This window comes from Pyxicephalus adspersus, chromosome 3, assembly GCF_032062135.1.
Source record: "Pyxicephalus adspersus chromosome 3, UCB_Pads_2.0, whole genome shotgun sequence".
NCBI classification, from domain to species: Eukaryota; Metazoa; Chordata; class Amphibia; order Anura; family Pyxicephalidae; genus Pyxicephalus; species Pyxicephalus adspersus.
The window spans coordinates 24,833,799-24,858,963 of NC_092860.1; the positions used below are offsets into that span (position 1 = coordinate 24,833,799).

General features: G+C 36.3%; 1 protein-coding gene across 1 annotated transcript in view; it reads left to right on the forward strand.

The window, feature by feature from the left end:
- The window catches only part of RAMP2 (receptor activity modifying protein 2), a 44,738-nt gene that overhangs the window by 12,379 nt on the left and 7,194 nt on the right, over nucleotides 1–25,165 (forward strand). The window contains exon 3 of the mRNA XM_072403988.1: nucleotides 23,537–23,635. Coding sequence (XP_072260089.1) covers nucleotides 23,537–23,635 — 99 coding nt within the window. The remainder of the gene's footprint in view (nucleotides 1–23,536; nucleotides 23,636–25,165) is intronic.

Here is a 25,165-nt window from a genome sequence, read left to right on the forward strand (position 1 = left end):
CTGCACTCCTGTTACATACATTTTACTCCATCCTCTGCATGTGATATACATACCATACCTCTTTAAGCCTCTCCCAATATTATCTACAGTTTGGCCACACTCAGTCAAATGGGCAGGGTCTGGTCCCCCCATCATCTAGGTCAAGAAAAATCCACCCCACCTTGCATTCAATGCTGAACAGAACATTCCACCCATAGAAACACAAATGTCAAACATAGCCCACTTTTGTAAAAAGTGTAAAAACAAAAAAAAAATTACACTGTCAAGCAAATGTACAACAGAAAAAAAGACCAAAAAGCTGGATTAAGACAATGATAATAGATTTAAAGCACTAGGTAAGTTTGAATATGTTTCTGATAAATGCCTAACCTCCTTCATAGAGACAAGTATGTACAGAAATATTACTCAAACAACCTGAAGGAGGGCAGTGGAATTCCATAGCAATTATAAAAGTGTCCAGTGAGAAAAACCTTGATGTATGCTGCAGTTCCTCTGCTATTTTTCAATCAGTACATAGTAATCTTTCGGGGCATTGTACAATGTGTAAAATTAATTATGTTGTTAAAGCTATAGTAGTTATAATATTTAGAAAATGATCTGACTATCCTATCCTAGATTATTAACATCTAGTGAACTTTAGGGGTTATTAGGATTTTTTGTTTAAATGGGAAGCTCAGAGCTGTTACCCCCCTTACCTTCCAACCCCATTCCCTTTGCATTAGCCTACCACTTCCCTTTAAACATCACAACATCCAACCTCAACATACCATAACTCTGTCCTCCAGCAACCCATGGGCTACAGGTCCTCGAGGGCATCACCCACTTTTTCCTCCACTTTGGGTCTACTACCACCTTGAACTGTCTACTCCTAGCTGCATCACACAGACTCAAACAATACAAGTTACCAAATTATTCTCCTGGAAGTCACCAGCTTTTTTTGACCCATTTGTTATGCAGACACCACACCTAAAGTGGTACCCCACCACCAAAAACAATACTCTTTAATTCTCAACTATTGCCCTCCGAGGACCTGTGATCCACCTTCCACTCAAGCACTCACCTCACCTTCGATCCCCCATTCCCCCACTTCCTTCCAGGTGGGTGGGTCACATCACTTCTGAACTCACTTCCTCTCCCCCCTAACCGTCTGATCCCCACATTTGAATCTATCACCTCCCCAACTTTGTTTTAACCTCTCCCCCTCTTTCTTCACCACTTTTAACCCCATTCTTTCTGCCTCCTTAAGCCCCCCCCCCATTATGTCCAACCTCCCACCTACACTGTTCTGCTCCTCAGTTCCAGGCTTCTTTTTATCTTACAAAGTGGCTGTTATTCAGCCATGTATAGTTTTGAAGAGCTTGGGGGGCACCCAAAAGACAGTTTGATCTCTGATCACTTCAGTGTTTCTAGTGATGCATCTGGCTACAGTAAGTAAAGGAAGCTTTATGAACCAGGACTAACTAGAATCTGAGCCAAATTGCTGTATACTCTAGTGTGCATATGCCTTGTACCCACCAAAATTCTTTTCAATGTTGTGCAACAAGTGAAGTTTTTGAAGGATTATTTTAAAGGAAACTTTTCCTATAGGTGTATTTCTGCTCATGAATTATAGACAATGAGTTTGCACTTTAAGTGTAATTTAAACTACACTAATATCACTACAGTGTAAAGTAACCCACAGCTGATAACATTTTGGATATAATCTAGTCACAAACTGTACAGCTTTACTAGGTGTGCCATTCAGGAGTATTTATAAATACAGCATAGTGGCTCCATGTCATGTACCACTAGCTTTGGCTTGCCTTGTCTTGCTAGGCCTTGGGTACATGCCCCAGGGGTCTGGGTCTAGTTCTCAGTATACCTACTATAGATAAAAGCTGACGTCTTGTCTCTCATAGTACTATATGTACTATATCAGCGGTCGCCAACCGGTGAAATGTTTGGTGGTCTGCGGCTCTGGCCCGTGCACCCCCGAGCAGGTTCAGGAGAAGGGCCCCACTGGGGGGACTCACCGGCCAGAGCCGCAGACCGGGTCTCCCATACGGATCGCAGGCTCAGGGCGGTGGGCTGGTTGTGTCTCTGGAGTGGGCAGGTTCTGGCATCATAACATCACTGAAGGGGAAGTTTCTTCCGCTTTGAGTGACATCCGGCTCCCCACGCATTGGCGGTCTGGATTCAGTAAACTTAGTGGTCCAACCAGTCCGAAAAAAGGTTGGCGACCACTGTACTATATCCACTTCAATAATTAGCATATTTATTGTTTCTGCATTTATGGATAGCTGTTAAAAAGGCTTCTTCTGCCCTTACCTAGTAAGGTCTACACAGCCACTAAGTTTACGAATGAACAATTCCAGACAAAGGAGGGTCACGCCAAACAGTTTCACAATTCTGGATTCTATATATGCTCAATGATGTGCTTAATTGTGGAGCTAGCTATACTGACTATACTGCCTACAGATGAGATAATAAAGAACATTGTGGACATGTTAACTGACTACCACCTGTGCTGCACAGTTCCTGGGCAGGATCATTCTTTGTCCAGTACCATTTGTACATGCAGTCAAGGATAAACAATAATTATTCAAAGAATCTTTTGGACTAGACATCAATGGGTCTGGAATCTTTAGTTTTGAACATTTATTTAGCTTCTGTTCAGGCCTTTAAGTGTAAGTTTCTGGTTACTCTCTAGGTGTAAATGCAGCAACTGAAATTTCCTATTGTAATAGAGAATTTTATTACTAGGTGGCACATTTAATCCCTACAACCAGCAATTATCATTTCTTACTGACTTTAATTAGCAATGAATGTGTCTAATGAAGGGACAATGAATTATGATATTACTTGCCCAGGGATATTGTGAATGCTTGTATGGTTATTTAATTTTCCTAAGATGTTATGGCCAAATAGTAGATCTGGTAATAACCGTAAACAAACAAAATTTTGTCCTAAAGTATAATATGACCTGTTAAATTAATTTAGCAAAACACCACATAGTAGAGAGATTTATTACTTTTATTAAGGTTTATAAGTATGCTTTGTGAATGTTTTTTTAATAGATTTGTTGGAATAAAATATACATGATAATTATGTTGTATTTACCTGTATATGACATTATCCCCAATAAATCCCTTATGATGTGTGCTTAAACTTCAACTAATACAATTAACAAGAGGATGGTATTCTTTTTGTAGAATAATAGTATATTATCTATTATACATTGTAAATATTTGGTATGAGTACCCTTATATTTTTCTATAATGATTTATTAGCCAAAGTTATTTTATTATCCAAATATACTGGACTGCATTTGGTTTACTGCTCTGTGCTCTTTACATTTAAGCAAAGCACTGAGTGTATTCTCCTAGATGTGATGTCTGTAAAAATAATAGTAAAAAAAGCAATAAAGTGCTAGTTCCACATGGCTCCTCCACTTAGCCAGTGCACAGCAAATAAAAAAATAAGCAAGGTTGTCCACGTGACCCTTTTCCCCTTCAATTTTATGGAAGAAACCAGAAATAAAGTTAAAATAAAAAAGTTAGCTGCAAAGCGGATAGGGGAAGTATAAAAATATAAATTGTTGCATACCAGAGTTCTCCTTCTATTACAATCAAAACTTGGAAGTGTAAACCCGTCCCTAAACCATTTAGTTTCTAACCCCACCTGTATTTATCATACTTCCTTATTAATACCCACCCATTGAAATCCAAGAGTCATGACTGATCTGCCAAAATTAGAACATTAGATATGGACACTCCCTTTAATTTCGTTATGTCAGAGGGGGCACTGAAGCAGATTTTTCAGTATTTATTGTGTTGATAAAACAGTGTCAAGGAATCCTGCTCCCCACAGTTACATGGTGAGGTTGAGATTTTGTCGTATGAAAAATACAGAGATGCAACAAAATTATACCAAATAAAATTTTTTTGTTTTAAAAACAGACTCCTCTCCCTTTCCCCAGCAAGCGAATAAAAAAATTATCAATAACGAAATATGTTAATTAAAAGAGCCTACCCATAATGTTCTCCAGCAGTCTTTGTTTCTAGCATTGAAACACTTTCTATATTTGCCTGGGGCCCCATTTTATTTTGAAAAGGATGTTCCCATTTGTCTGAGTGACACGGAAAGGATGTTTGAAATTGAAAATAATAGTTACATCCTCTCTATGCCAGACAAAGTGATACAGACATCCTTCCTTTGGTGCCAGATAATGCTGACTTGTGCGTTCTCTGCTACGAGTGGACTTGTCATCAGAATCTCTTAAAAGGGTGAGGGTGCAGAGTGATGGGAACGTAAGGGACAAAGACACAATCTTATCTTTTACTTTCAACTTTATAACTTTTGTTTTAGCCTAATCCATTCAAGAAAATGAATAATTGTTTGCTTCATTTTCACTCCTAGTGAATAATCCACAGTATTTCAATAGCTTTAGAAATCACACACTGTAAGTTACTTTTCACTGTATTTTTTTATTGAACTTTTTGTTGGAAAAAGAGATTTTTTTCTTTGTGGCTACATATTCTTCGTAAAACTTAATATATATCTTTAAACTTCATCCTGCTTTTCCATAATTTAAAAAAAGTGCAATGCATATGTAGAATGATATTTAAAAAGTAACACTCGTTCATTTATCAGTAAGTTAGTGTTTGGTGCTGCTAACCCCCTGTTGATGGGTTAAAGTATGTGATTTTTTTGTGTGTACTCACTACACAATATTATTATTATTATTATTATTATTATTAAAAATAATAATAAAAGTATTTATTTAGCTCCTATAAAAATATGCAGCCCTTTTCTTTCTAGCCCTTTAACTGACATAAATGCTTAAAACAGACCAAAAAAGAAAGACCTGGTTATCGATTAAAATATTTCCTTTCAGAAATGGAAAAAAAATGCAAAAAATGTATATAAAAATGAAAAATAAATACGTGTACAGGTAGTCCCCAAGTTAAGGACATCCAACATACAGATGACTCCTAGACACGAACGAGGCTTCGTGTGCAGGATGAAGGCTTGATGGGGGGAGGGGGGTTTGAATAACTTTCAGAAGAAATCTTATGTTCTTCTGCAACATCTTGTAACTCTTTACTGATCAAGACAAACTCTGCCGTTGTTTTTTTTTTTTTTTTTGCATATAAAAGCACAGCTTGCTCCAGAAGTTTATGAATGTCTAAGCTTTGTTTATGATTAACTCACAGTGATGAGTAACTGACAATACACTGGCTAATAATATGTTGAGACAAACATCTGTCCTAATTGCATTTATTAAAACTATGTACCTGTTCCAACCTACATACAAATTCAACCTAAGAACAAACCTACAGTCCCACATGAAAATTCTGACTAGCCTTAATTCTGCACTGTGTTGGAGCATGGACAAGATTTGGGCTTCTCTACTTTCTACAGCATCTCATTGGAAAGAGGCTGACACAACCCTCTGCAGTATGGAAGCCCATTGTTATCTGTGTTACATTAGAGTGCACATGTTTTAAAAAATATATTGTGATAACTTGAAGGTCTTACTTGTGGTGGTTTTATGTTTTTGTTGCATTGGGGATATTTCCATTCACTTTCTTTCTTGAAAAAGTCCAAAAGCTCTTTAAAAGTTGTCTTCAGAACTATTCCCATGGGAAGATCTTCTCACTACTCCTGTTTTGTTGACAGCTTTAGGTTTTGGATTTTTACTTTTTAATTTTAGTTTCAATGACATTGGTCAATATGACAAATAGATAAAGAGAAAAACTTTTCAATAGTAATAAAAACAGTGCACTTGAAAAGAAGAGCTGTTCTCTGCTTTTCTTGTGTTTTATAAAAACAAATCTGTGCCTGGCCTGGATCTTTCTTGTCTGACATTTCACCCAACAAATATGCTGACATCTTGCAGATATCATATGCTAAAACATATGTGATATTTTATGATTTGCTTTACCTGAATAACAATAACTTTTAACTTCAAGACCTTTAAAATCAACTCCCTGAGCCCAAAAGTATCCTTTAAAATTACCACCTAATTCAACCCTATTCTTACTATTTACTCTAAATCTTTATCTTAGTCTTTGTAAATGACCAACACAAACTACTGCTATTGTTTTCTGATAGAAAAGATGGGAAAAAAGAAAGAAAAACAGAAAAACTTCATGAATGTTATAGGTTGAGGCTTAAAAAATTTGTTAACATATTTTATCAAGAAAAATTGTTTAAATTATTATAGACAATCGTTCAAAAAAGAAACCCCCTTTACTGATGAGGCCTGATTGATATAAGCTCTCCAAGGCTGGAGAAAATACACTTTCAACAGTGAAGCTGGGTAATGCAGAAAACCTGGATTGGATTTCCTAAAACTAATTAGCTATTTGTTATCAAACGTTTTCAATCCTGGAGCAGATTCAAACCGGGTTAGCTGAATCACTCAGCTTCACTGATGAAAATGTATGAGAGCTTTAATAAATCAGGCCCACGGTAGAGACAATTATTTTTTCTTTATTATTAAAACTACCTTACTTATCTTTATTTCTCCTTGGAGACTGATGATTAGCATGCATGTATTTTGCTATGCATCCATCTAGATGTGGTGTAGATTTGTTGAACCATAGGTCTTCATATATTACAAGTAATAATGGTCAGAAGTAATGGCTGTTAAAGTTTACAAAAAGTTTTTTTTTAGTGAATTCATTTAAATCCTGAACATGTTATAAATTGGGTTGCTTTTATATATAAATAGTTTCCCTAAGACCGCAAAGCATATATCCATGGTGCCCCCAGTTGTGTGTTCTTCTTATAGGGCCTGTGGCTGGTTTGACAGCTGAGGCCGTGGTTTGTACAAGTGGACCACTAACAATAGCAATAGTCTGCCTGTTGTATTTTACAGTTAGTACTAAAGATGATCAAAATAGAAGAGTAAAAGTCAAAAGAAAGAGAATAAGGAGCCAGGTATTGCCATAGGCATAAATACCAGCTGCAATATTACTAACAACTACCAAAAGAAAGGCCTATTTGTCTTGAATACAATATTACATTTGTTTAGATAGAATAAAAAACTAACAAGATATATATGATTTATTAAAGCACTTCAAGGCTGGAGAGGATACACTTCCATCTGTAAAGCTGGGTGATCCAGCAAACCTGGACTTTTCCTAGTCCAGGATTCAAAACATTTGCTAGCAAATAGCAATTGACTTTGAAGCAACCCATTCCAGGTTTGTTGGATCATCCAGCTTCACTGATGAATGTGTATCCTCTCCAGCTGTGGAGGGCTTTAATAAATCAGGACATTAAAGTCAAACAAATACATCAGGACTGTAAAAACTGACCCTGTAATCAAATGTGTTGAGTATATTGGTACTAAAGTGTTTTAAAATAATGTTTACTTATGGTTCCAGAAGTCAATCAACATCAATCACATCCTCCAGCGGTGTTTACCCAATAAAGTACTATTGCTAAAGGACAGTTCCCCAGCACTGGAGTAATAGTTAAGTAAATGTTAAATATTATTCACTAAATTTGGTCAATGACATCACATTAGATTCCCAAGATTGTGTTCTTAAGAGAAAAATGTATAAAACTATATTTAACAAAATATATATTAAATAATATCTCTTATAAAGAGTGCCATCATTCCTAATTGAATATGCCAACTGGAAGACCACCCAACTAGAACTGTTCAGATCTGAATAAAAGAAGCAGATAATTATTTAAAAAGGATATAAAAACACTACACGGAGTCATCTGGTACTTACAGAGAGATGTACAAACAATAGAAGAGAAGAGATACACCCTTCCTTATATATTTCATCAACGGTGCATATAGACTGAAATTGTCAAAAACAGATCATTCATGCATATCCTCTTTCTCACCCTTATATTTTATATATATATAAATATATATATATATATATATATATATATATCTTGTATGTGATTGGACATCATACCATGACCAGGCTCAATACACAGCGACCCCCCACCAGCACAAGCATCATATGGGGCCACATATCCTCACCAGGCCATATGCCACAGTTAAATAATAAAACAATAAAGCTTTGATATCAATATTATAGGTAACGTGACAGATGTATTACAAAATTCTGTTAAATTGATCTGGGGAGTGATCAAGTGTCAGATAAGATGTAAGGAACCCACCTCCCTTGCTTGACTTTGGAATGTATAATGCATGTCAGTTTAGTGCATAGTGCATGTAGTCAATGCTATCTAAAAAGCACTTTGTAAATAAAGGTGAATAGAAAATTAAGTACAAGCAGATTCTTTTCAGTGCCAACATCAGTCACTGTGATATGAATATTTGTGTTCCATAAGCAGGCAGATTGTAACCCAGCTCCACAAAAATGTTCCTATCACATGGCAATCTTTTGTAGTCACCTAAAGTGAAAAAAAATCTCCCTCACATAATACCTGGCCATGCTAAAAAAAAAGCTACACTATAATCTTTAAACTATAGTGGTTTAAGCCCGAGTTTATGTTACAACCACTCTCATATAATCTAGAGGAAATTTCCTAGTTTGGGTTGTACCCAAGTGACAGATTACCAGACACCTTATTTTTTATGTTATATGTACTTTTATTATTGTATTTTTAGGGTGTTTTGGTATTGATGTTGGGGAGGTTGTTGGGCTGCACACATCAGACGCCAGACACATCTACAATTTCTCTGTATTCTTTATCCTTCTAGGCATTCAACAAACAGTTGTATAATTTAATTCATATTTTTATTTCATTAGTTAGGGCAATTGAAGGGCAAAAGCTAGCCTGACCCTTCCAAAACCCAGGGGGAAGGCAGATAGCAACAAAACTTCACAGTAAACGCCTATGGTCTACAACAGGCCAAAGCTTAATGTTGGCAAAACAACTAATATAAATAAATAAATATATATATATATATATATATACACACACACTTTTCTAGTGAGAGGGTCTGCTTATCCAAAAACTCCAATATTGTTCTTTGTAAGCAAGCTGACCTAAATTTACAGACCAAGCAGTTTATTATGGTTACAAAGAATTTGGTCTGTATTGATTCGGGAATTATGAAATTTATAGATCCACTGTAAACCCATGGTAGTTATGAATCCAGCTGCTTCATGCCTGTTTGTGCAAATCTCTGTAGATGTGTTTGTTTGCATAAATACAGTAAATTTAAATATATATGTTATGTAATATTGCTCAATTTACAAAGCTTTATTATAAAAAAAATGAATCTTTATTTTAGACATGTGGCTGTAATTTTGAATCTCTTTTTTACCTAAGTAAAATAAAACTGTCACTTTATTTGTAAAATAAAGATATTTATCCTAGTGCTTTAGTTTCATGAATGGGGTCTATCACATTATATTTGTATGTTTTGTTCTCATTACTGGCTGACCACAAAAGTACATTTCTTGTGCCTTTGTTTAGTATGAAATATTGAGAAATTATCATTACATACAGATAAATCTTATAAGGTTTGGGTCTAGATTACTGATACCAAGGCCCTCTGCATTACTGCTCTAAAGTCTGGAGATAGGAAAGTGTTCACTATCATTTAGTATCCAACTCATAAAAAGTGACAGCTGGAAATGTAGCAGTTGCTTTGGGAAACATATTTTAAGTGTTCCTTCTGATTTTTTTAAAGCCTTACTGTTTAAATATTTAATTTATTTTTTATGGCATGCAACCTTTTTTAATTAAAATTTATTTTTACACATTCCCACTGGAGGTGGTAAACTAGGTTGAGGATGTATGTCATAATCCTACCCATGCTCTGGCTTCAGGTGACAGTGGGTCTGATTTATTAAATAACTCCAAGACTGGAGAAGATTTGTTGTAATCACTAAGTGCAACATTGAAAGTGCTAGCTGTGGGGACCTAGTAATACATACAGTAGCGCTAACATATATAGTACTGACATGTGATATATAAATATTTATATTGTGACAAAGTGTCACTAAGAGTGGCAGGATAAAGGAGCCAGAGTGGGTTCCAGGCTGAAGAGAGAGCCAGAGTGTTCCAGGCTGAAGAGAGAGCCAGAGTGTTCCAGGCTGAGAGAGAGCCAGAGTGCTCCAGGCTGAGAGAGAGCCAGAGTGTTCCAGGCTGAGAGACAGCCAGAGTGTTGGAGGCTGAGAGAGAGCCAGAGTGTTCCAGGCTGAAGAGAGCCAGAGTGTTCCAGGCTGAGAGAGAGCCAGATTGTTCCAGGCTGAAGAGAGAGCCAGAGTGTTCCCAGCTGAGAGAGAGCCAGAGGGTACCAGGAAAGCCTGCGGCCAAACAGTACTACAAAGTTGTGAGTTAACAGTACTGATTTAGTGTGTGTTAGTAAGAGAGGGCACCTAGATGAGGTAGCCAGAGGCCCAGCCGGGCTACTGTTTTTTGTTTTGTTGTGAAGTGCTGGAGAGTGTGCTGTAACACTTGGCTAAATAAATAAAACTGCTGTTTTTTGGACATTTTGTGTCTGCTGCCTCTAATCTGCCCTGTAAGCATCCTGTTGTTACCATGAGCAACCCCCAGTAATATACCACAAGATATATATATATATATATATATATATATATATATATATATGATAAAAGATTTTCATTTGGGTCGAATGGCAAATGTTAGTGGTATTGTGTTTCATAAAGCTTATTGTGGAATTGTGTTTCATTAGCTTATTACTAATAATAAGACTTTTTAATTGACACATTTTCCAGCATGCAAAAAGTTTACATTATCAACACTGGGTTGCACTTCATATCACAATCCCAACACAGGGATAAAGCATTTGTGTCCCTATGACCTCAGTTCACGTTAATTGTATAAATTGGTGAGCATACCAATGCATTGCATTTGAACATGCTGGAAAGCATTAGAAAACCACTAAGGTAATAAAAACACTATGTGTATGTTAAAAACACATTGTAGTACAGCAGAAAATAATGCATGCTAGGTAATGCCCATTTTGCATATACCAACATATAATAATAAATGCACTAGACATCAGTATTTATCTGAATGGAAAACTTTTAAATGCACACCAGAAAGTGCTTTCAGTCTTTCAAAAACAGTTACATCTACTGGCCCTAAGCTTTATTGAGTTGGATGTGAAAACTTGTAGATAGATGAACTTTGACTTGTTACCTTCAAAGGTAATAAATATAAGTGAAGTTTTATATTGTAAACATCATATCTAACCAATGCCAAGTGACCAGACTTGTCTGGACTGAAAATGGATATTGTTGGTGTATATACTGTCATCTGACACCCAATATATTCCTTTAGGATTACAAGGATTTATGGACTAGGAAAGTTTTTTTGGGAGCACAAAATCTAGTTGGCTAAAACAGGTTTATAGGGTATTGTCCTACTAGAGTCAGAGTAACAATGAAAGGAAGACATGTAAATAGACTTAAAAAGATGGAAAAACACAGTACTATTTCCGGACTTGATAATCCCACATAATGGGAGAATTCATTGGTCACAAGTGACACATAGATTGGCCTAAACTATGGTGTTTTATAAATACAGTTTTTTATTATTAATATTATTATTAATAATAATAATAATAATATTATCAATAAAGGTCCCCAATCAAGGCCATGAAGAGCGGTATGATCAAAAGCCTACACTGATTGATGCAACAACAGTTGTTGAACAAGAACAGTTCCAAGCTTACATTTTACACACTAGGAAAGTAGGTAAAGGTGTGTGGATATGTGTGTAAAAAGTGTATGAGATTGTATATATCTGTATACAGTTTGTGTAGAAAAATTATTGCTTTATGTATATGAATTACTGCAATGGGCCCCCCAATGAATATTTAGCTACAGCCAAAGAGGGCCCCCCAATGATTCTTTAGCTACAGCCAGGTTAATAAAATAGAAGGTGAAAATGAAAATTTTCTTTCCCATGAGGAAGACTTAACTAAAAACATGTGAAATATGGAAACACATTTTTAAATGTTGCAATAGGCTGGGTCACAGAGGAACTTAACTGGAGCTGTAATTTAAACAAAAAATAAAAAAGAAAGAAAATGAGAGAGGCTATGACGCTCTCGGCAAGTCTGCCAGCCACAACAAAGCTTTTGATGGCCTCATTTGGTCCACCAGTTGGACAGCTCTGATATAACTTAAATCTGCAACAGTTTTGTGTACAAAACAAAGATTTATCACAAGCTGGATTTCATTCACACTATGGTAAATATGAAAAATGTGGATCAGAGTGGAAAAAGGCAAGATATTCATTTTTTTTACTTTCTACTGGATGCAACCATGGCCCCAATCCTTGACATTAATATGTTTATTCCTCTGTATATCTGCAAACTAAAGCTCCCAGCATGTGTTAAAAATTGTCGCTGCCTGTCCAATGTCTTCAGTGCCAGGAGAACACCCCGCCTAGAAGGATTGACAAGATAGAGTGTATGACAGGCTGTGTCCCTCTGAGTCTGGCTGTAAGTGCTGACTTGGAAGAGATGCAGGCAGAAATAAAATAAATGGCTCTGCAGCTGCTTTGTCTGCGTGAGGTTGAGAGTGATATGGGGAAGAGAGGCCTCTCTGAGCCCTGGGGGATGCCCAGAAGACACTAAAGAAGATATTAAGAAGATATGGACAGAACTGAGATAATTTCTGATTAAAGGGACATAGCGCTTAATGCAGAAGTAAACCCAAAACTACCCAAAACAAAACAAAAAATACACTTACCTTCAATCCTGCAGAGCAATTCTTCTCTCTTCTTCCTGGTTCTTCTTCCTACGTCAGGCGACAAAGTGCGATATTGGGTGACGTACATTGGGAAAAACATGCCGATCTCACTGCGCATGCGTGATGATGAAAGCTTACCTTCTGAGCATGTATGTTAAAGAAGGCACAATATATTTACCATACAGTGAGCTATATGTAAAAATGCCCACCTGGCCGCTGCAGATTTTTCACACTTTCAGGTCTCAAAGCGTGGTTCCTCTTGCTAGTCTATGAGCTGGAGAGAAGAGCCACTACTGTGGTAGGGTACGTAGGTATTCAACACACCTGAAGGGTGGCAATGGGCTCCTTAAAGGTGATTATATTGCTTTTTCTTTTACATACATAGCTTCTTCCAATCTTAACCATGTAGTGACAGGTCTAGTTTAAAGTAGAATTCTTGGAAAGACTAGAAATGCTATCAGTTTATGTCCATTACAGAGCTCATTTCCTCACTTGTTGTCACTGGAAAGGATTTCTTTTGTTTGTTGTCAGCATCCCCATGGCTTACTCTTTTAACCTAAAGAAATATGCTGGAATAAAGGTGGGTCTATCTACCACAATGATGCAATACCATTTTGAATAATCAGATATGTGGTGACTAAACTAGTAGTCATTTATTTTACTGCTGCTAAAGACATGTTAAGGTTGATTTATATTCTTCTCTCTGGTGCTTTGGAAAAAGCAAAGTACAGATAGACTAAAGCAGTGTTTACACATATTGTACCTTTTTCCTCTATTAACATTCCATGTATGAGGACTGATCATGGAAAAGATAATTGCAGTTTAGCTTCTTCAATGGAGCATATTCTCTAAGAAGAATGCCATTGTTTCCTAAAGCTGGTCTCCAACCTCATTCTAGTAAATACCATTAATGTTATTAAAGGAAAGAAATGTTGAGGGTATAAAAACATTTCAGGCAGCAGGAAGACCAGACTATGGACCTGATTTATGAAAGCTTCCCAAGGCTGGAGAGAATACACTTTCATCAGTGAAGCTGGGTGATCCAGCAATCCTGGAATTGATCTGGTCTGGGATTCAAAACAGTTGCTAGCAAAAAGCAAATGACTTTAAAATCCATTCCAGATTTGCTGAATCAACCAGCTTCATTGCTGAAAATGTATCTTCTCCAGACTTGGAGAGCTTTAATAAATCAGGCCCATTGTATTGAGCCAGAAAAGAACGTATTAATTGCAAAAACAATACCAGATGCCCAACTTGTTAACAGATGATGGCATGTGTCCTACTTCCATTAATTCTATGGCCACAGCTGACAGTGTTTTCAGTGTCTAAGTATTTGTTTGGGCCTATGAAGGATAATAGTTATTATATTGGCTTTTGATACTTCAATTATTTAATTTATTTATTTAAGCTACTTTCTATGTAGTGTCAGTTATCTGTTTTCTTTTTTTTCCTCTAAATGTTTTTATATCGGATATTGATGTAAGGATTACAAAATGTGGTGCATCAAAAGGGCAAAGTGCTTGTATAAGCATTGCTTTCCTAAAGGGACCAAGGGGGCAAAGATCTCAAAGTCTTATGTAACATGCCAAAGTCTGTAAATGTCTACTGCAGCTTGTTTCTAGCCTCTTGCTTCTTATTCCTGTAGTCTGTCTGCAGTCTCTGACCATCTTTTCTAATACATTATGTTCATTCTCCAACATGGATTATTTTGTGTATCCATTTCGAATACTCGGGATGGCACTTGAGGACCATGTTAGCATGTAATCTGACCACCACTACATTCATTTTAGGATCCCACCAGAAATAGATATTTGAGATAAAAATGATGGTGGAAAGGAAGATTTCTAATATTCTTGTTGTTTCCTTCCTCCCCCAATATGCATTATAATGTTATGTTCTCCCTGTGTCTGCATTGGTTTCCTCCGGGTTCTCTGGATTTCTCCCACATCTCTTCCCAAAAAACATGTTAATCAGCTTTCCCCCAAAAATTGACCTTAGACTATGTTAATGACATGTGACTATGGTAGGAGCATTAGTCACATGACTATGGACTTTGTAAAGCTCAGCATAATATGTCAGTATATATATCAGTCGTTATGTATTAAAATGTAGATAAATAGTAAATAACTAGTTTTCATATCTTTACATAAAGCTGTTGTTTCAGGTGAATTGTCCCTTTAAAGCATTGACTTCTGTTCACTCAAAACGCTCTGGTAACCCTCAAACTAAGTTTATACTAGGCTACCCCCTACCATGTTCCAGGAACACATCTGACGTAAGGGAGCTGTGCATATGTGATGCGTGCTCTTCACATCTATTAGTAAATCATTGGAAATACATGTTATTTATACCATAGCAAACTCTGGCAACTGTCTTTAGTTTACTGGGTCAGATTCAATCTGTGATACAAATATATTTCCAAATGTTACAATTGTAACAGTTTAGCCTTAAGGCATTTGAGCATTTTTATTATCTAGTGTGGAAACATTTATAATTAATGGGATTTTATATGTCATTTTTATTTGTGGATATAATGTTCCAGACATAAACTGTCTTAAGAGTGGAAAACTGAGAAAAACAAGAAAACTGAGATAAATATTTTTTTTTAACTGACTTACCTCCAAATGAGTTTGCTTTAAAGGATACCATGCTTGGGGTTATATATTTAACATTTTGCATTTGCAATTACAGTGTTAGTTATTGTTTATTTGTTCTGGCAAAAAAATAAACTTTCAAAAAGTTAGGTCAAAGTTGTGCAAATGAGGGTGAATAAGTATTCTTCTACTGAATGTGAAGTTTGCTGTTGGGCAATGCTAGTAGTTGAGGTAAAGTTTGACATAACACACTTTAAAAACCTGTCTCCAAAATCTATATTGATTTTGTAGTTACCTTTCTGACTTTGACTCAAACTATTGTTTATGTAATAAACACCATTGTCCCTATTGCACAGTACAATTAGTGTTGACAGCAGCCATTATGCATTCTTAGGTCATTTCCTGTACATATGAGAAACACTCATTTTGTAGCTAACCACGGATTTAACTTTTAGGCAGTCTTCCTACATTGTTTACTTAGCAATTGGAAGCTTACCTCCTGCTCAGCTACATTAAAGAATGACAGCAGAAAGTGGAGTGCAGAAAAAGTTAATCTAAATTTAATCAGTTTATAAATTTCAGGTAATTATTTGTCAAAATTATTCTGTTTCTATAAGTAAGAACATTTTCATAATCCTATTGGAGCAGAGGGAAACTTTGACCAATTCAGGTTTAATATGTATTAACAGTAGCAAAGTAACAGAGGTTGTAAAGGTTGCAGAGGTTGATCCAGACTGGGTTGCTTACTCCAGATGACCTGTAGAGCTCAAGGATTTGGTAGTGTAAGGTTGCTAAAGAAAAAGAAGACCGAGGTCCAAATTCTACATTGGGGTAATATGTCTGTAACGACTCAGGGTATTAATTAAATGTAATGTAAATGTACTTTAGTGTAGTGCTAAAAAGTGTACAACAAGTGTGTAAATTGTTTGTGTTCCAACCACAAAGTTTGCCAAATTAACAACAAAACGTTCACTCTAAAAAATAATCCCCAGGTCACAATGATGACGTTGTATGAGCTGGTTGACATTTGCTTTTACTGCACAAGCATCAAATGTTCACATATAGCTAACATGTGAAAAGGTTGCTGTTATGCTAATTTGTGCACTCATTTATCCAATTTCATCCAATATTGATGTAACATCAACAGTTATGCTGACAGTTTGTTTTCCCTGCATGCGTCACAATGTAGTGTCAAAAGGGAAATGGAGCTCTCCAAGAAGGATGCATAAATTTACTTTGAGGTCTATTAGTCCAGCACAGTACGTAGAAGCCTCACTAACCTGATTTTATTTTATATGGGTTTGCAAAATATGTAAACATTTCCCCAAGGAAAAAAAAGCATGACAGGAAAACATTTTATTATTTTCATCTCAAAAAAAAAAAAAAAAGGAATTAAAAATATATACATCCAGACTTGCTTCTGAATGAAATCGGTATATGTCTATAGAAAAATATCATAATATGTTACAGTAGACTACAAATGCTAAAAACTATAATAACATGTAGAACCAAGACATTGCCAAAAAATGCTATGAGGGGGATTTAGGGAGAAAAAGGCCCGGGGACCTGAGTGGTTTATGTGGTTTTACTGAGCTGTTAATCCTGCCCTGTGATCTTATTAACAAATAATAGTATTAACTTAAGTGAAACCACATTAAAGAACAAATCAATTTGCAGAGAACTAACACGGCTTTTCTGTGCACTTTCTCCCTCTTTCAGCAATACTGTTAAAGTACATTGCATTCAGCCAATTAATTGTTAGGTAATCTGATATCTGAGGTCTGTATGGGTTGTTGGGACCTTTGACCAGCACATTCACCATGAAGGAAATGTATTAGAAAATGTAAAATTAGAAAATGTATAGATATATATGAATATCCAATGTTATGCCACCACTACTCTATTATAACAACCAAAAGGTATGGTGGAGTAGCAGCTGTACATACGTAAAACATTAGGTAAAATTCATGCATGTGCCACAATGCTACATTTTTGTATACACTGTTACACTTGTTACACTTTTGCTAAAACTACACTCCCCTTTATACCCTGCAATAAGAACATTTAGGATATTTTACCCAGCCTCAAATAGAATCTGCCCCTCCGGATTATGTCCATCAACAAAGGTGGATTGCCAGGATCATAGACCGCAATCACATCACTAACCCTCCTAAGAGCCAGTTAACACATTACCTTCTAAACTGACATTTGTGACAATGGCCAGCCTACGGAACCCTAGTTAGGAAACAATGGTCTAGGGCAGCGGTTGTTCCACGAGAAAACTTTGGTGGTCCGGGGCTCTATGCTTGCAGGATCAAGGCAGTGGGCGGGTTGTGTCTCAGGCTCAGACCTGCGATTGGTGTGGGCCGGTTCTTGCATCATGGCGTTACTCTGAGAGAAGTTTCTTCCCCTATGAGTGATACACGGCTACCTGCACATGCGCGGTCCGGAGTCAGTAAATTTAGTAGTGTTTGACATCCAAAAAGTTGAGGACCACTGGTCTAGGGCCTAGGCCCTGTGTATATAAAATATATTTGCCTCAATTCTGGAACAAATTAAAGCTGAACTCCAACCTTATCTTCAGTCTTGCATAGTTGTGCAATCTATTGTCCTATTGAAAACATTTTTATTCTATATTGCAGCACATGATGAGCTTTTCGCAGAGTGCATTAAAAGCTGCAGTAAGTTATAAAACGCCCTATTTATAGCTGAAGGATGTCTAGCATTAGCTACCCCTAGCTATCCCTTACCCACCTTTTATTTATTGGATTTCAGTTCTTACATTCATGAAGCCTTAGCATTAGAGGCGGATCTAATAAAAGAGATATAATGAAAACAGTAAGGTTTCATAAAAAGTACTAATATGATTATAAAGAGGGAAAAGAAAAACCAGAAGTAAATTAAAGTTTGGATTGTGACCTCGACTAATGCGTCTTATCTGGGTAGGCCTAAATCAAGTATTAATGGCTAAGCTTAGAAATATAGCATAAGCCATAAAACAGTGATAGTATAGAAGTGCTTTCAGCTTATTGTACTGGAAGTGGTGAACACAGACCCAGAAATATTTCAGAGTGTCAGGTCTTGGATCACATAAAGTATCAAAACGCCAGGTTTTGATTACCAAAACATAACATTTCCCAATAAACAAAGGATAATATACTCACCTTTGTGTCTTTTATATTTCTGTCCTTTCAAGCTCTTCAGCTTCCACCAGTCTGTTTGGCATTTAACTCATTTACAAATGTTCAGTGCCTGTGACCCCTGCCAAAAATTATGGATCTATTGGTAAATAGACTTATGAAGGACACATGCATCCAACACTCTGGTAATGTCAAATGCCTCATGAACATAATAAACAAAGGTATTCTGCTGAGCAGCCACATAAAATGTTTTAAATCAAACTTATCACACTATCATTATAGGCAAAATCACTTTCCCCCCCAGGCACCCTTAGCATAACTATTTTGTTGAAAATTCCAGATATCTAGCTTTGGGGCCTCCTAGCTGCACATTACTGATCAGTGGAAAGGAGGGGGGTCAGGTATGCTTGGAACAACCAAATTACAAGTGCACCTCAAATATTTTTGTAGAATAGGAAATTCAGGTGTCATATTTAGGAAGCATATTTGTAGATATGCAGTTTATGTAAATTTAGGCTTTGCAGAGTAATTTGTCCTAAATCTTTCCTGTGTCAATGTCTACATTTGTCTGTCATTTGCAATTTGCTATTTAATGTACATCACTGTGTAATATGTTGGCGCTATTTAAATCCTGTTTATTATTATTATTATTATTATTATTAATATTATTCATAATAATAACAATAATAATAAAAAATCTTGTGTATGCCCTTAAAATGGTGATCACAAAGCATTTGCATCACTCTATGCATTTGTCTATAAGTGTACACTGTGTTTTTTAACATTAGCCCTATTGCTATATCAATAGTGGTTATAAGCACAATTCAGAAGACAAGTCCTCTTTTGGGGGATATCAGGGGCCTTTTAGACTGCAGATTGCACAACTTTGAAGCTCTGAAGCACATTTCTGGGTTATCATACCATACGGACACTACCCATGCTGCCATCCAACAGAGAGATCAGGTAAGCTTGGATCAAATGGAGGAAGGGGGGGGTATCAGGTAGGGGCAGTACAACACATTAGGAAATTTATTGGGTAGCTTTAAAGTTTCCCAAATAAATTGTTAAGCAGAGCCTTCATTACAAGGAAAATAAACCACAGCTGCTGCTGCCATATGTTTTTTTTAATTTCTGACATGCCATTTTGAAATTATGCTTTGGCAGAGAATTACTACCAGATAGTCTTTTACAACAGCACTCAGTAATAAAGTGTTTAATAGATGTTATTTCTACCAGTGAGACTTCATATTTCACCCTAAACAACAAACAGACAGCAGGGTTTTCTAGCGGTAAATTTAAAAGTAAACGGATTTTGTCCAAAACCTACTCTGAAAGAAATATGTGGATTCATTTTTGCTGACCTTTCATTTTGAAGAATCTCTCTCCCTGACATGCCAGTCCAACAACCTCTATTTGTAACTAATATTTGATCTTGAGTTCTGATTACAATTAATGCATGCTTATTATAAGTAAGTAGACAGTTTCCTGGAAAATCCTTTGAAAAAAGTTGATTCAATACGCCTCTTTGGTAATTGTTTAAATATCATTTTACGTTCTTAGTTTTTCAATTTAAATACATATTTTTTAATATATATATATATATATATATATATATATATATATAATCTCCATTTCAAGTAGGACAGGATGATACAAACGACATCAAATTTCTGCTTGGTTCTCATTTCCGATATTACAACCAAGAATAAAGATAATACAAAACACCTTGATTGTTTGCAGCATGTAACAGGCCACTGACTATATTCTTAGTATAATGTTTTTCATATGTCAAGCTCTAGAGGTCTTTATAGTAAATTGGCTGGCTTGGTCATCCCCCTGTGAGTTCGACCTTCCTTTGCTCTCTTGCCAAGGAAAAAAAAGAGAGGGGGGCCTGCATGAAATCTCAGTGGTTTTCATTTGGCGTTCCCTCTGTACGTCCTTGTGGAAAAAGTAATCCTGATTTTTTTTTTCTTTAAAAATGTTTTCTGTAATTGCAATTGAAAGGAGGTGAGGATTTTACGAGCTGGTAGAACATTAGGAGAAGAAAGTCTGAATTATCTTAATAAGCCCTGTTTGTGGAGGTAAAACTAGCACTGAAGGGAGGACAGAAACTTGCAGATACATTAATGGACTCAGCACAGTGCAGGAAGGAAGCTCAGGAAAAGAGGTGTCAGAACAAGGTCATGCTTTAAAACTGATGGCTGGGCGGTGCAGGGGAAATGTGTTGAAGTATTACTTTACAAATAACCTGATGGAAATGTGGAACAGTTGATCAGGAGGGGTGCAAAACAGGCATTAAAACAATCTATCACACTTTAAAGTGTACTTATTAGGTTGTCATTCTTGTTAAATACTAAGTATGCATTGTATGTAAAATAATAAAGCAAAAAGTTTGGTTTAGGATTCATAAGTTATTAATTTATCAGAAAAGAATATACAGTTTGTGTAGGAATGTAATAGCATTACAAACAATTTCCTTTGCAAACCAATTCATGTTCTGCAGAATGTAAGTTTTAAAGTTGCACCTCAGTTAAAATGAACAAAGTGTATGCAATTAATAATTATATTCAATAAAATAATGAATTACTATGCGCATGTTAATAAAATCAGCCATTTTTTCATGTTTCAGTGCCAGTTTGGGCATATTACAGTTTGGTGTAATTACTCTATTTATAGTACAGAACTTTATTTGACTATTTGTAAAAGTGACCTAAATATACCATTTTTGGAGCGGTATTGTTTAGACATTTTTGTAGTGCCCAGCATGCACTATACTGACATACAATATTTTTGTTTGAAAGCATTTACATATTCTTTACATCCTAAGGAGGGTATGGGCAATCTAGTAGCTTGATTTTTCATTAAATATTTCTGTATTTCATAGTTTTCCCCACTCCCTGTAAACTGTTTCCTGCAGACCCTAGAACTTGTCACGTTAAAACATCATTTGTCTTGTCTTTCATATATAGAAAGCTCAGTGTACAAAAATTTTCAGCATTATCAAGTAATATAGACCAATTGATTAAATGTATAGCTTTTAGATGGTTTCTTCAATGTGTAAATACTTGGTGTGGGAAGCAGCCATTGGTAAAGACTTTCAAAAAGTGCGCACCTATTGATTTTGTATAAAGTAGTGTGTACTTATCCTGTAAGAGGTTTATAATTTCCAATGTTGGCACAGCTGTAATGTTTACTGGATAGCATTCGTTGCTCACTCACTCAAATTGCTCATTAAAAAAACCTTCAGGTCCAACATTTACCCATCTCAAGGGACGTATTATGTTCTTTTTTATGGGGCTAATTTTCATCCTGGACTTGATTTTCTGTTCCTAGCTGTCACGGTAGGAAATTCTCTATTACTGCCTATACATTCATCCTCTAAATATGCCTTAAATCTGAGCGCTGGGAAATTAAAGCTGGTATGTTTAAAAGTTCCAGCACCACCCATTCTCTTCCACACATATTTAGACCAAGAGAAGTGAACAGCCTGATCTTTTAGTATTGGTCTAGTTTAATTTTATCTTCAAAGCAACAGAGGCCAACAGGCTAAAGTGTCCACACAAGCACTATTACAATGGTATAGAATTATTCCTTTATAGGCAGCATTAAATCCCACAAAGGCTGCCTGAACAGAAACTGTTAGGTGTATATGGGTTGTTTAGGAGTCCACTTGGGAATTTCACTAGAAGAAGATTGTAAGCTCTTCGGGGCAGGGTCCTCTCCACCTGTGTTGCTGTCTGTATTCGTCTGTCATTTGCAACCTCTATTTAATGTACAGCACTGCGTAATATGTTGGCGCTATATAAATCCTGTTTATTATTAATAATAATAATAATAAGAAGAAGTAATCTACACCAGCCTGTCTCAACCATTTCACCCCTGAGGAACCCTTGAAATAATGTTCTAGTCTCAGGGAAGCCCTTATTAAAACCATTTTTTAGTATTCAATGACTACAAAATGCCTCTGAAATTTGTGACATTTATTTAGTGAATTTGACATTCAACAATCATTCAGCTCAAGTGAACATTTCCGTTGTATGTTTTTTTAAATGGCAGTGAATTACAACCAGTAAATTCTCCAAGGCTGGAGGGGATACACTTTCCTCACTGAGGCTGGGTGATCACACATACCTGGAATGGATTTCTTCAAAATCATTTGCAATTTGCTTGCAAATGTCTTGAATCCTGGACCCAAACCATTCCAGGTTTTCCGGATCACTCAGTTCCACTGATGAAAGTGTATCCTCTCCAGCCTTGGAGAGCTTTATTAAATTAGACCCCTAGGGCCTGATTTATTAAAGCTCTCCAAGGCTGGAGAAAATACACTTTCATCAGTGAAGCAGGGTGATCCAGCAAACCTGGATAGGATCTGGTCCAGGATTCAAAACATTTGCTAGCAAATAGCAAATGGCTTTGAGGAAATCAGTTCCAGATTTGCTGGATCACTCTGCTTCACTGATGAAACTGTATTTTTTCCAGCCTTGAAGAGCTTTAAAAATTAGGCCCCATGTATGGTTTACCACTGTAAATAGCAGAGGTTATTCCCTCTACAAATTTGTTTTAGGAGTATATTCAAAATGTAAATACCACTGCTCCAGAGCTTCAACCTTGTATCACAATATTGTGCAGTGAACCTCACAATATTGAGGAACATAAATGATTGACCAAGGCACTTACCCCCTAAGGGGTCAGTAGCTGCATATTCACAGTATACGTTAATATGGACTGCCCTGTCTAATTGTGAAGGGAGATGTTAGTAAAAAATATGGGTAAGATTATCAGTAGGATATGAAAATTATGCACATGTTTTAACTTTGTTGTACTCTGGCCTTTGCAGGGCTAGGTCCCAGGTTCAAATCTCAACCAGGGCACTATCTGCATGGAGTTTGCAGGTATTCCCTGTGTTTCTGTGGGTTTCCTCTTGTTTCTCAAACATTCCAAAAACATGCAGTTGGGTTAATTGGCTACCCCCCAAAATTGATTTTAGACTGTATTAAAGACATATGACTATAGTAGAAACATTAGATTGTGAGCCCCATTGAGGGACAGCTAGTAACATGACTATGGATTTTGCAAAGTGCTCCGTAATATGATGGTGCTATATAATTACTGTGTAATAATAATAATTTGTTTTTCCCAACAGCTACAGGCTCCACAATAGCACCTGGGAACGTGACAGTGACATCGGGAAACACGACTGCCCACAGAAATGATACTGGTGCACGCAATTTAACAGCTGAACGTAAGCTATGCAGATGTGATCACTATTAGTACACTCTTTGCTTTCTTTTTCAGTGTTTAAATGGCTGCTGCCACCATTATTTCATAACAATAACTGTTTAAAGCCTAGTTGCTTTCCAAAGTATGTATAATATCAGAATATTATACATTCTGATAGATGTCTAACACTTACCATTGTTTCCTGTTCTGAAAAGCTCTATTGAAGCATATAAATAGTTTTTTAGCTGTAAGCAAATGTTTGATTTCAACTTTATATAAATGTTTTCTGTCTGCTTCATGTCATCATATGATGGTGTCGTGGAGTTGGTGAGAAAAAGGAAAAATATTGTAAGTTTCGAACAACATTTTTTCAAATCATATTCAGGTGAAAAAAGTGGTTAATTTACAAGTAATATAAATATGTGCTGTGATGTACCAGTGTCTGTTTTGTCAGGGTAGATTTCTAGTACTTCACTGTAAACCATTGGGTTGCAAAAGAGGGATAACAAAACCATGCATACATCAACATATGTATACCTTACATGTTGGCGTAGAGTTCTTAAACATATCCTACCTAAGGTGTTGTAATCTTTGCCTGCTAAAATTAAATGTTAACTAAATTGTAATAAATACATTGTTGTAACAAAAACACCAATCAAAGCACTGTAAAAACGGATTAGTGAACTAAACCCAAAAAACTCAATATGAGCTGGCAAAATATTCCAAAGCTGGATAGGAAGGGCAAAAAGGATATCTAAAGTTAGATACTGTAGCTGGTTCAACAGACAGGTTTATTAATTGAAGCAAAAAAGAAGACTGAAAAAGAAGAAAAAAAAAAGGAAAAAATGCATGCACCATATCTACTAGTTAAATATATATATATTGTACTTACAAGTGAACCAAGGGAGTAGCTCCTATGAGCAGCCAGAAAGTCTTTCCCAACAATGGTAAGCAATGGAGCCCTTGCTGGAAAATGAAATGGCCTGCAGACAGTGGCATGGATCAGAACCCTGGTCAACACAAGTCTACTTTGAGGTCATAGGTAGCAAGTGCTAGGCCACACATTTCAGGCTTTCCAGACATTTTGCATTGTATTGTATTACCACCAAAATTGTATTAGGCTTAGGAAAGGGCCAGGAAGCCCCAAACACATTGGCTACCCCCACCACCTGGAAGTGGATGTGCTGTATATTACAGGGCTGCTGGATTCTGATTCTGCCACTGTCTGCAGGTTGTTCCGTTCATCAAGGGCTTCATTGCTGGCCGCAGAAGAATACCTTTCTAGCGACTTTAAAATGCAATATTTACTTTTTATCTAATGCAGTTATACAATAAAACATATTCAAGAAATAAAGCAGAGAAAGAGGGGTTTTGGCTGACTGTATATATTAGTGACTGACTTACATTAGTCAGACAAGGCAAAACAATAAGTGAAAAAAATACAATATGACATAATTTGAAACTTACAAATCCCATTCCTTTAGCTTTGGAAGCATTTTATTGTTTTTTTCTAGTACTAAAGATGCACTATATGAAAACGATGAAGGTAGAT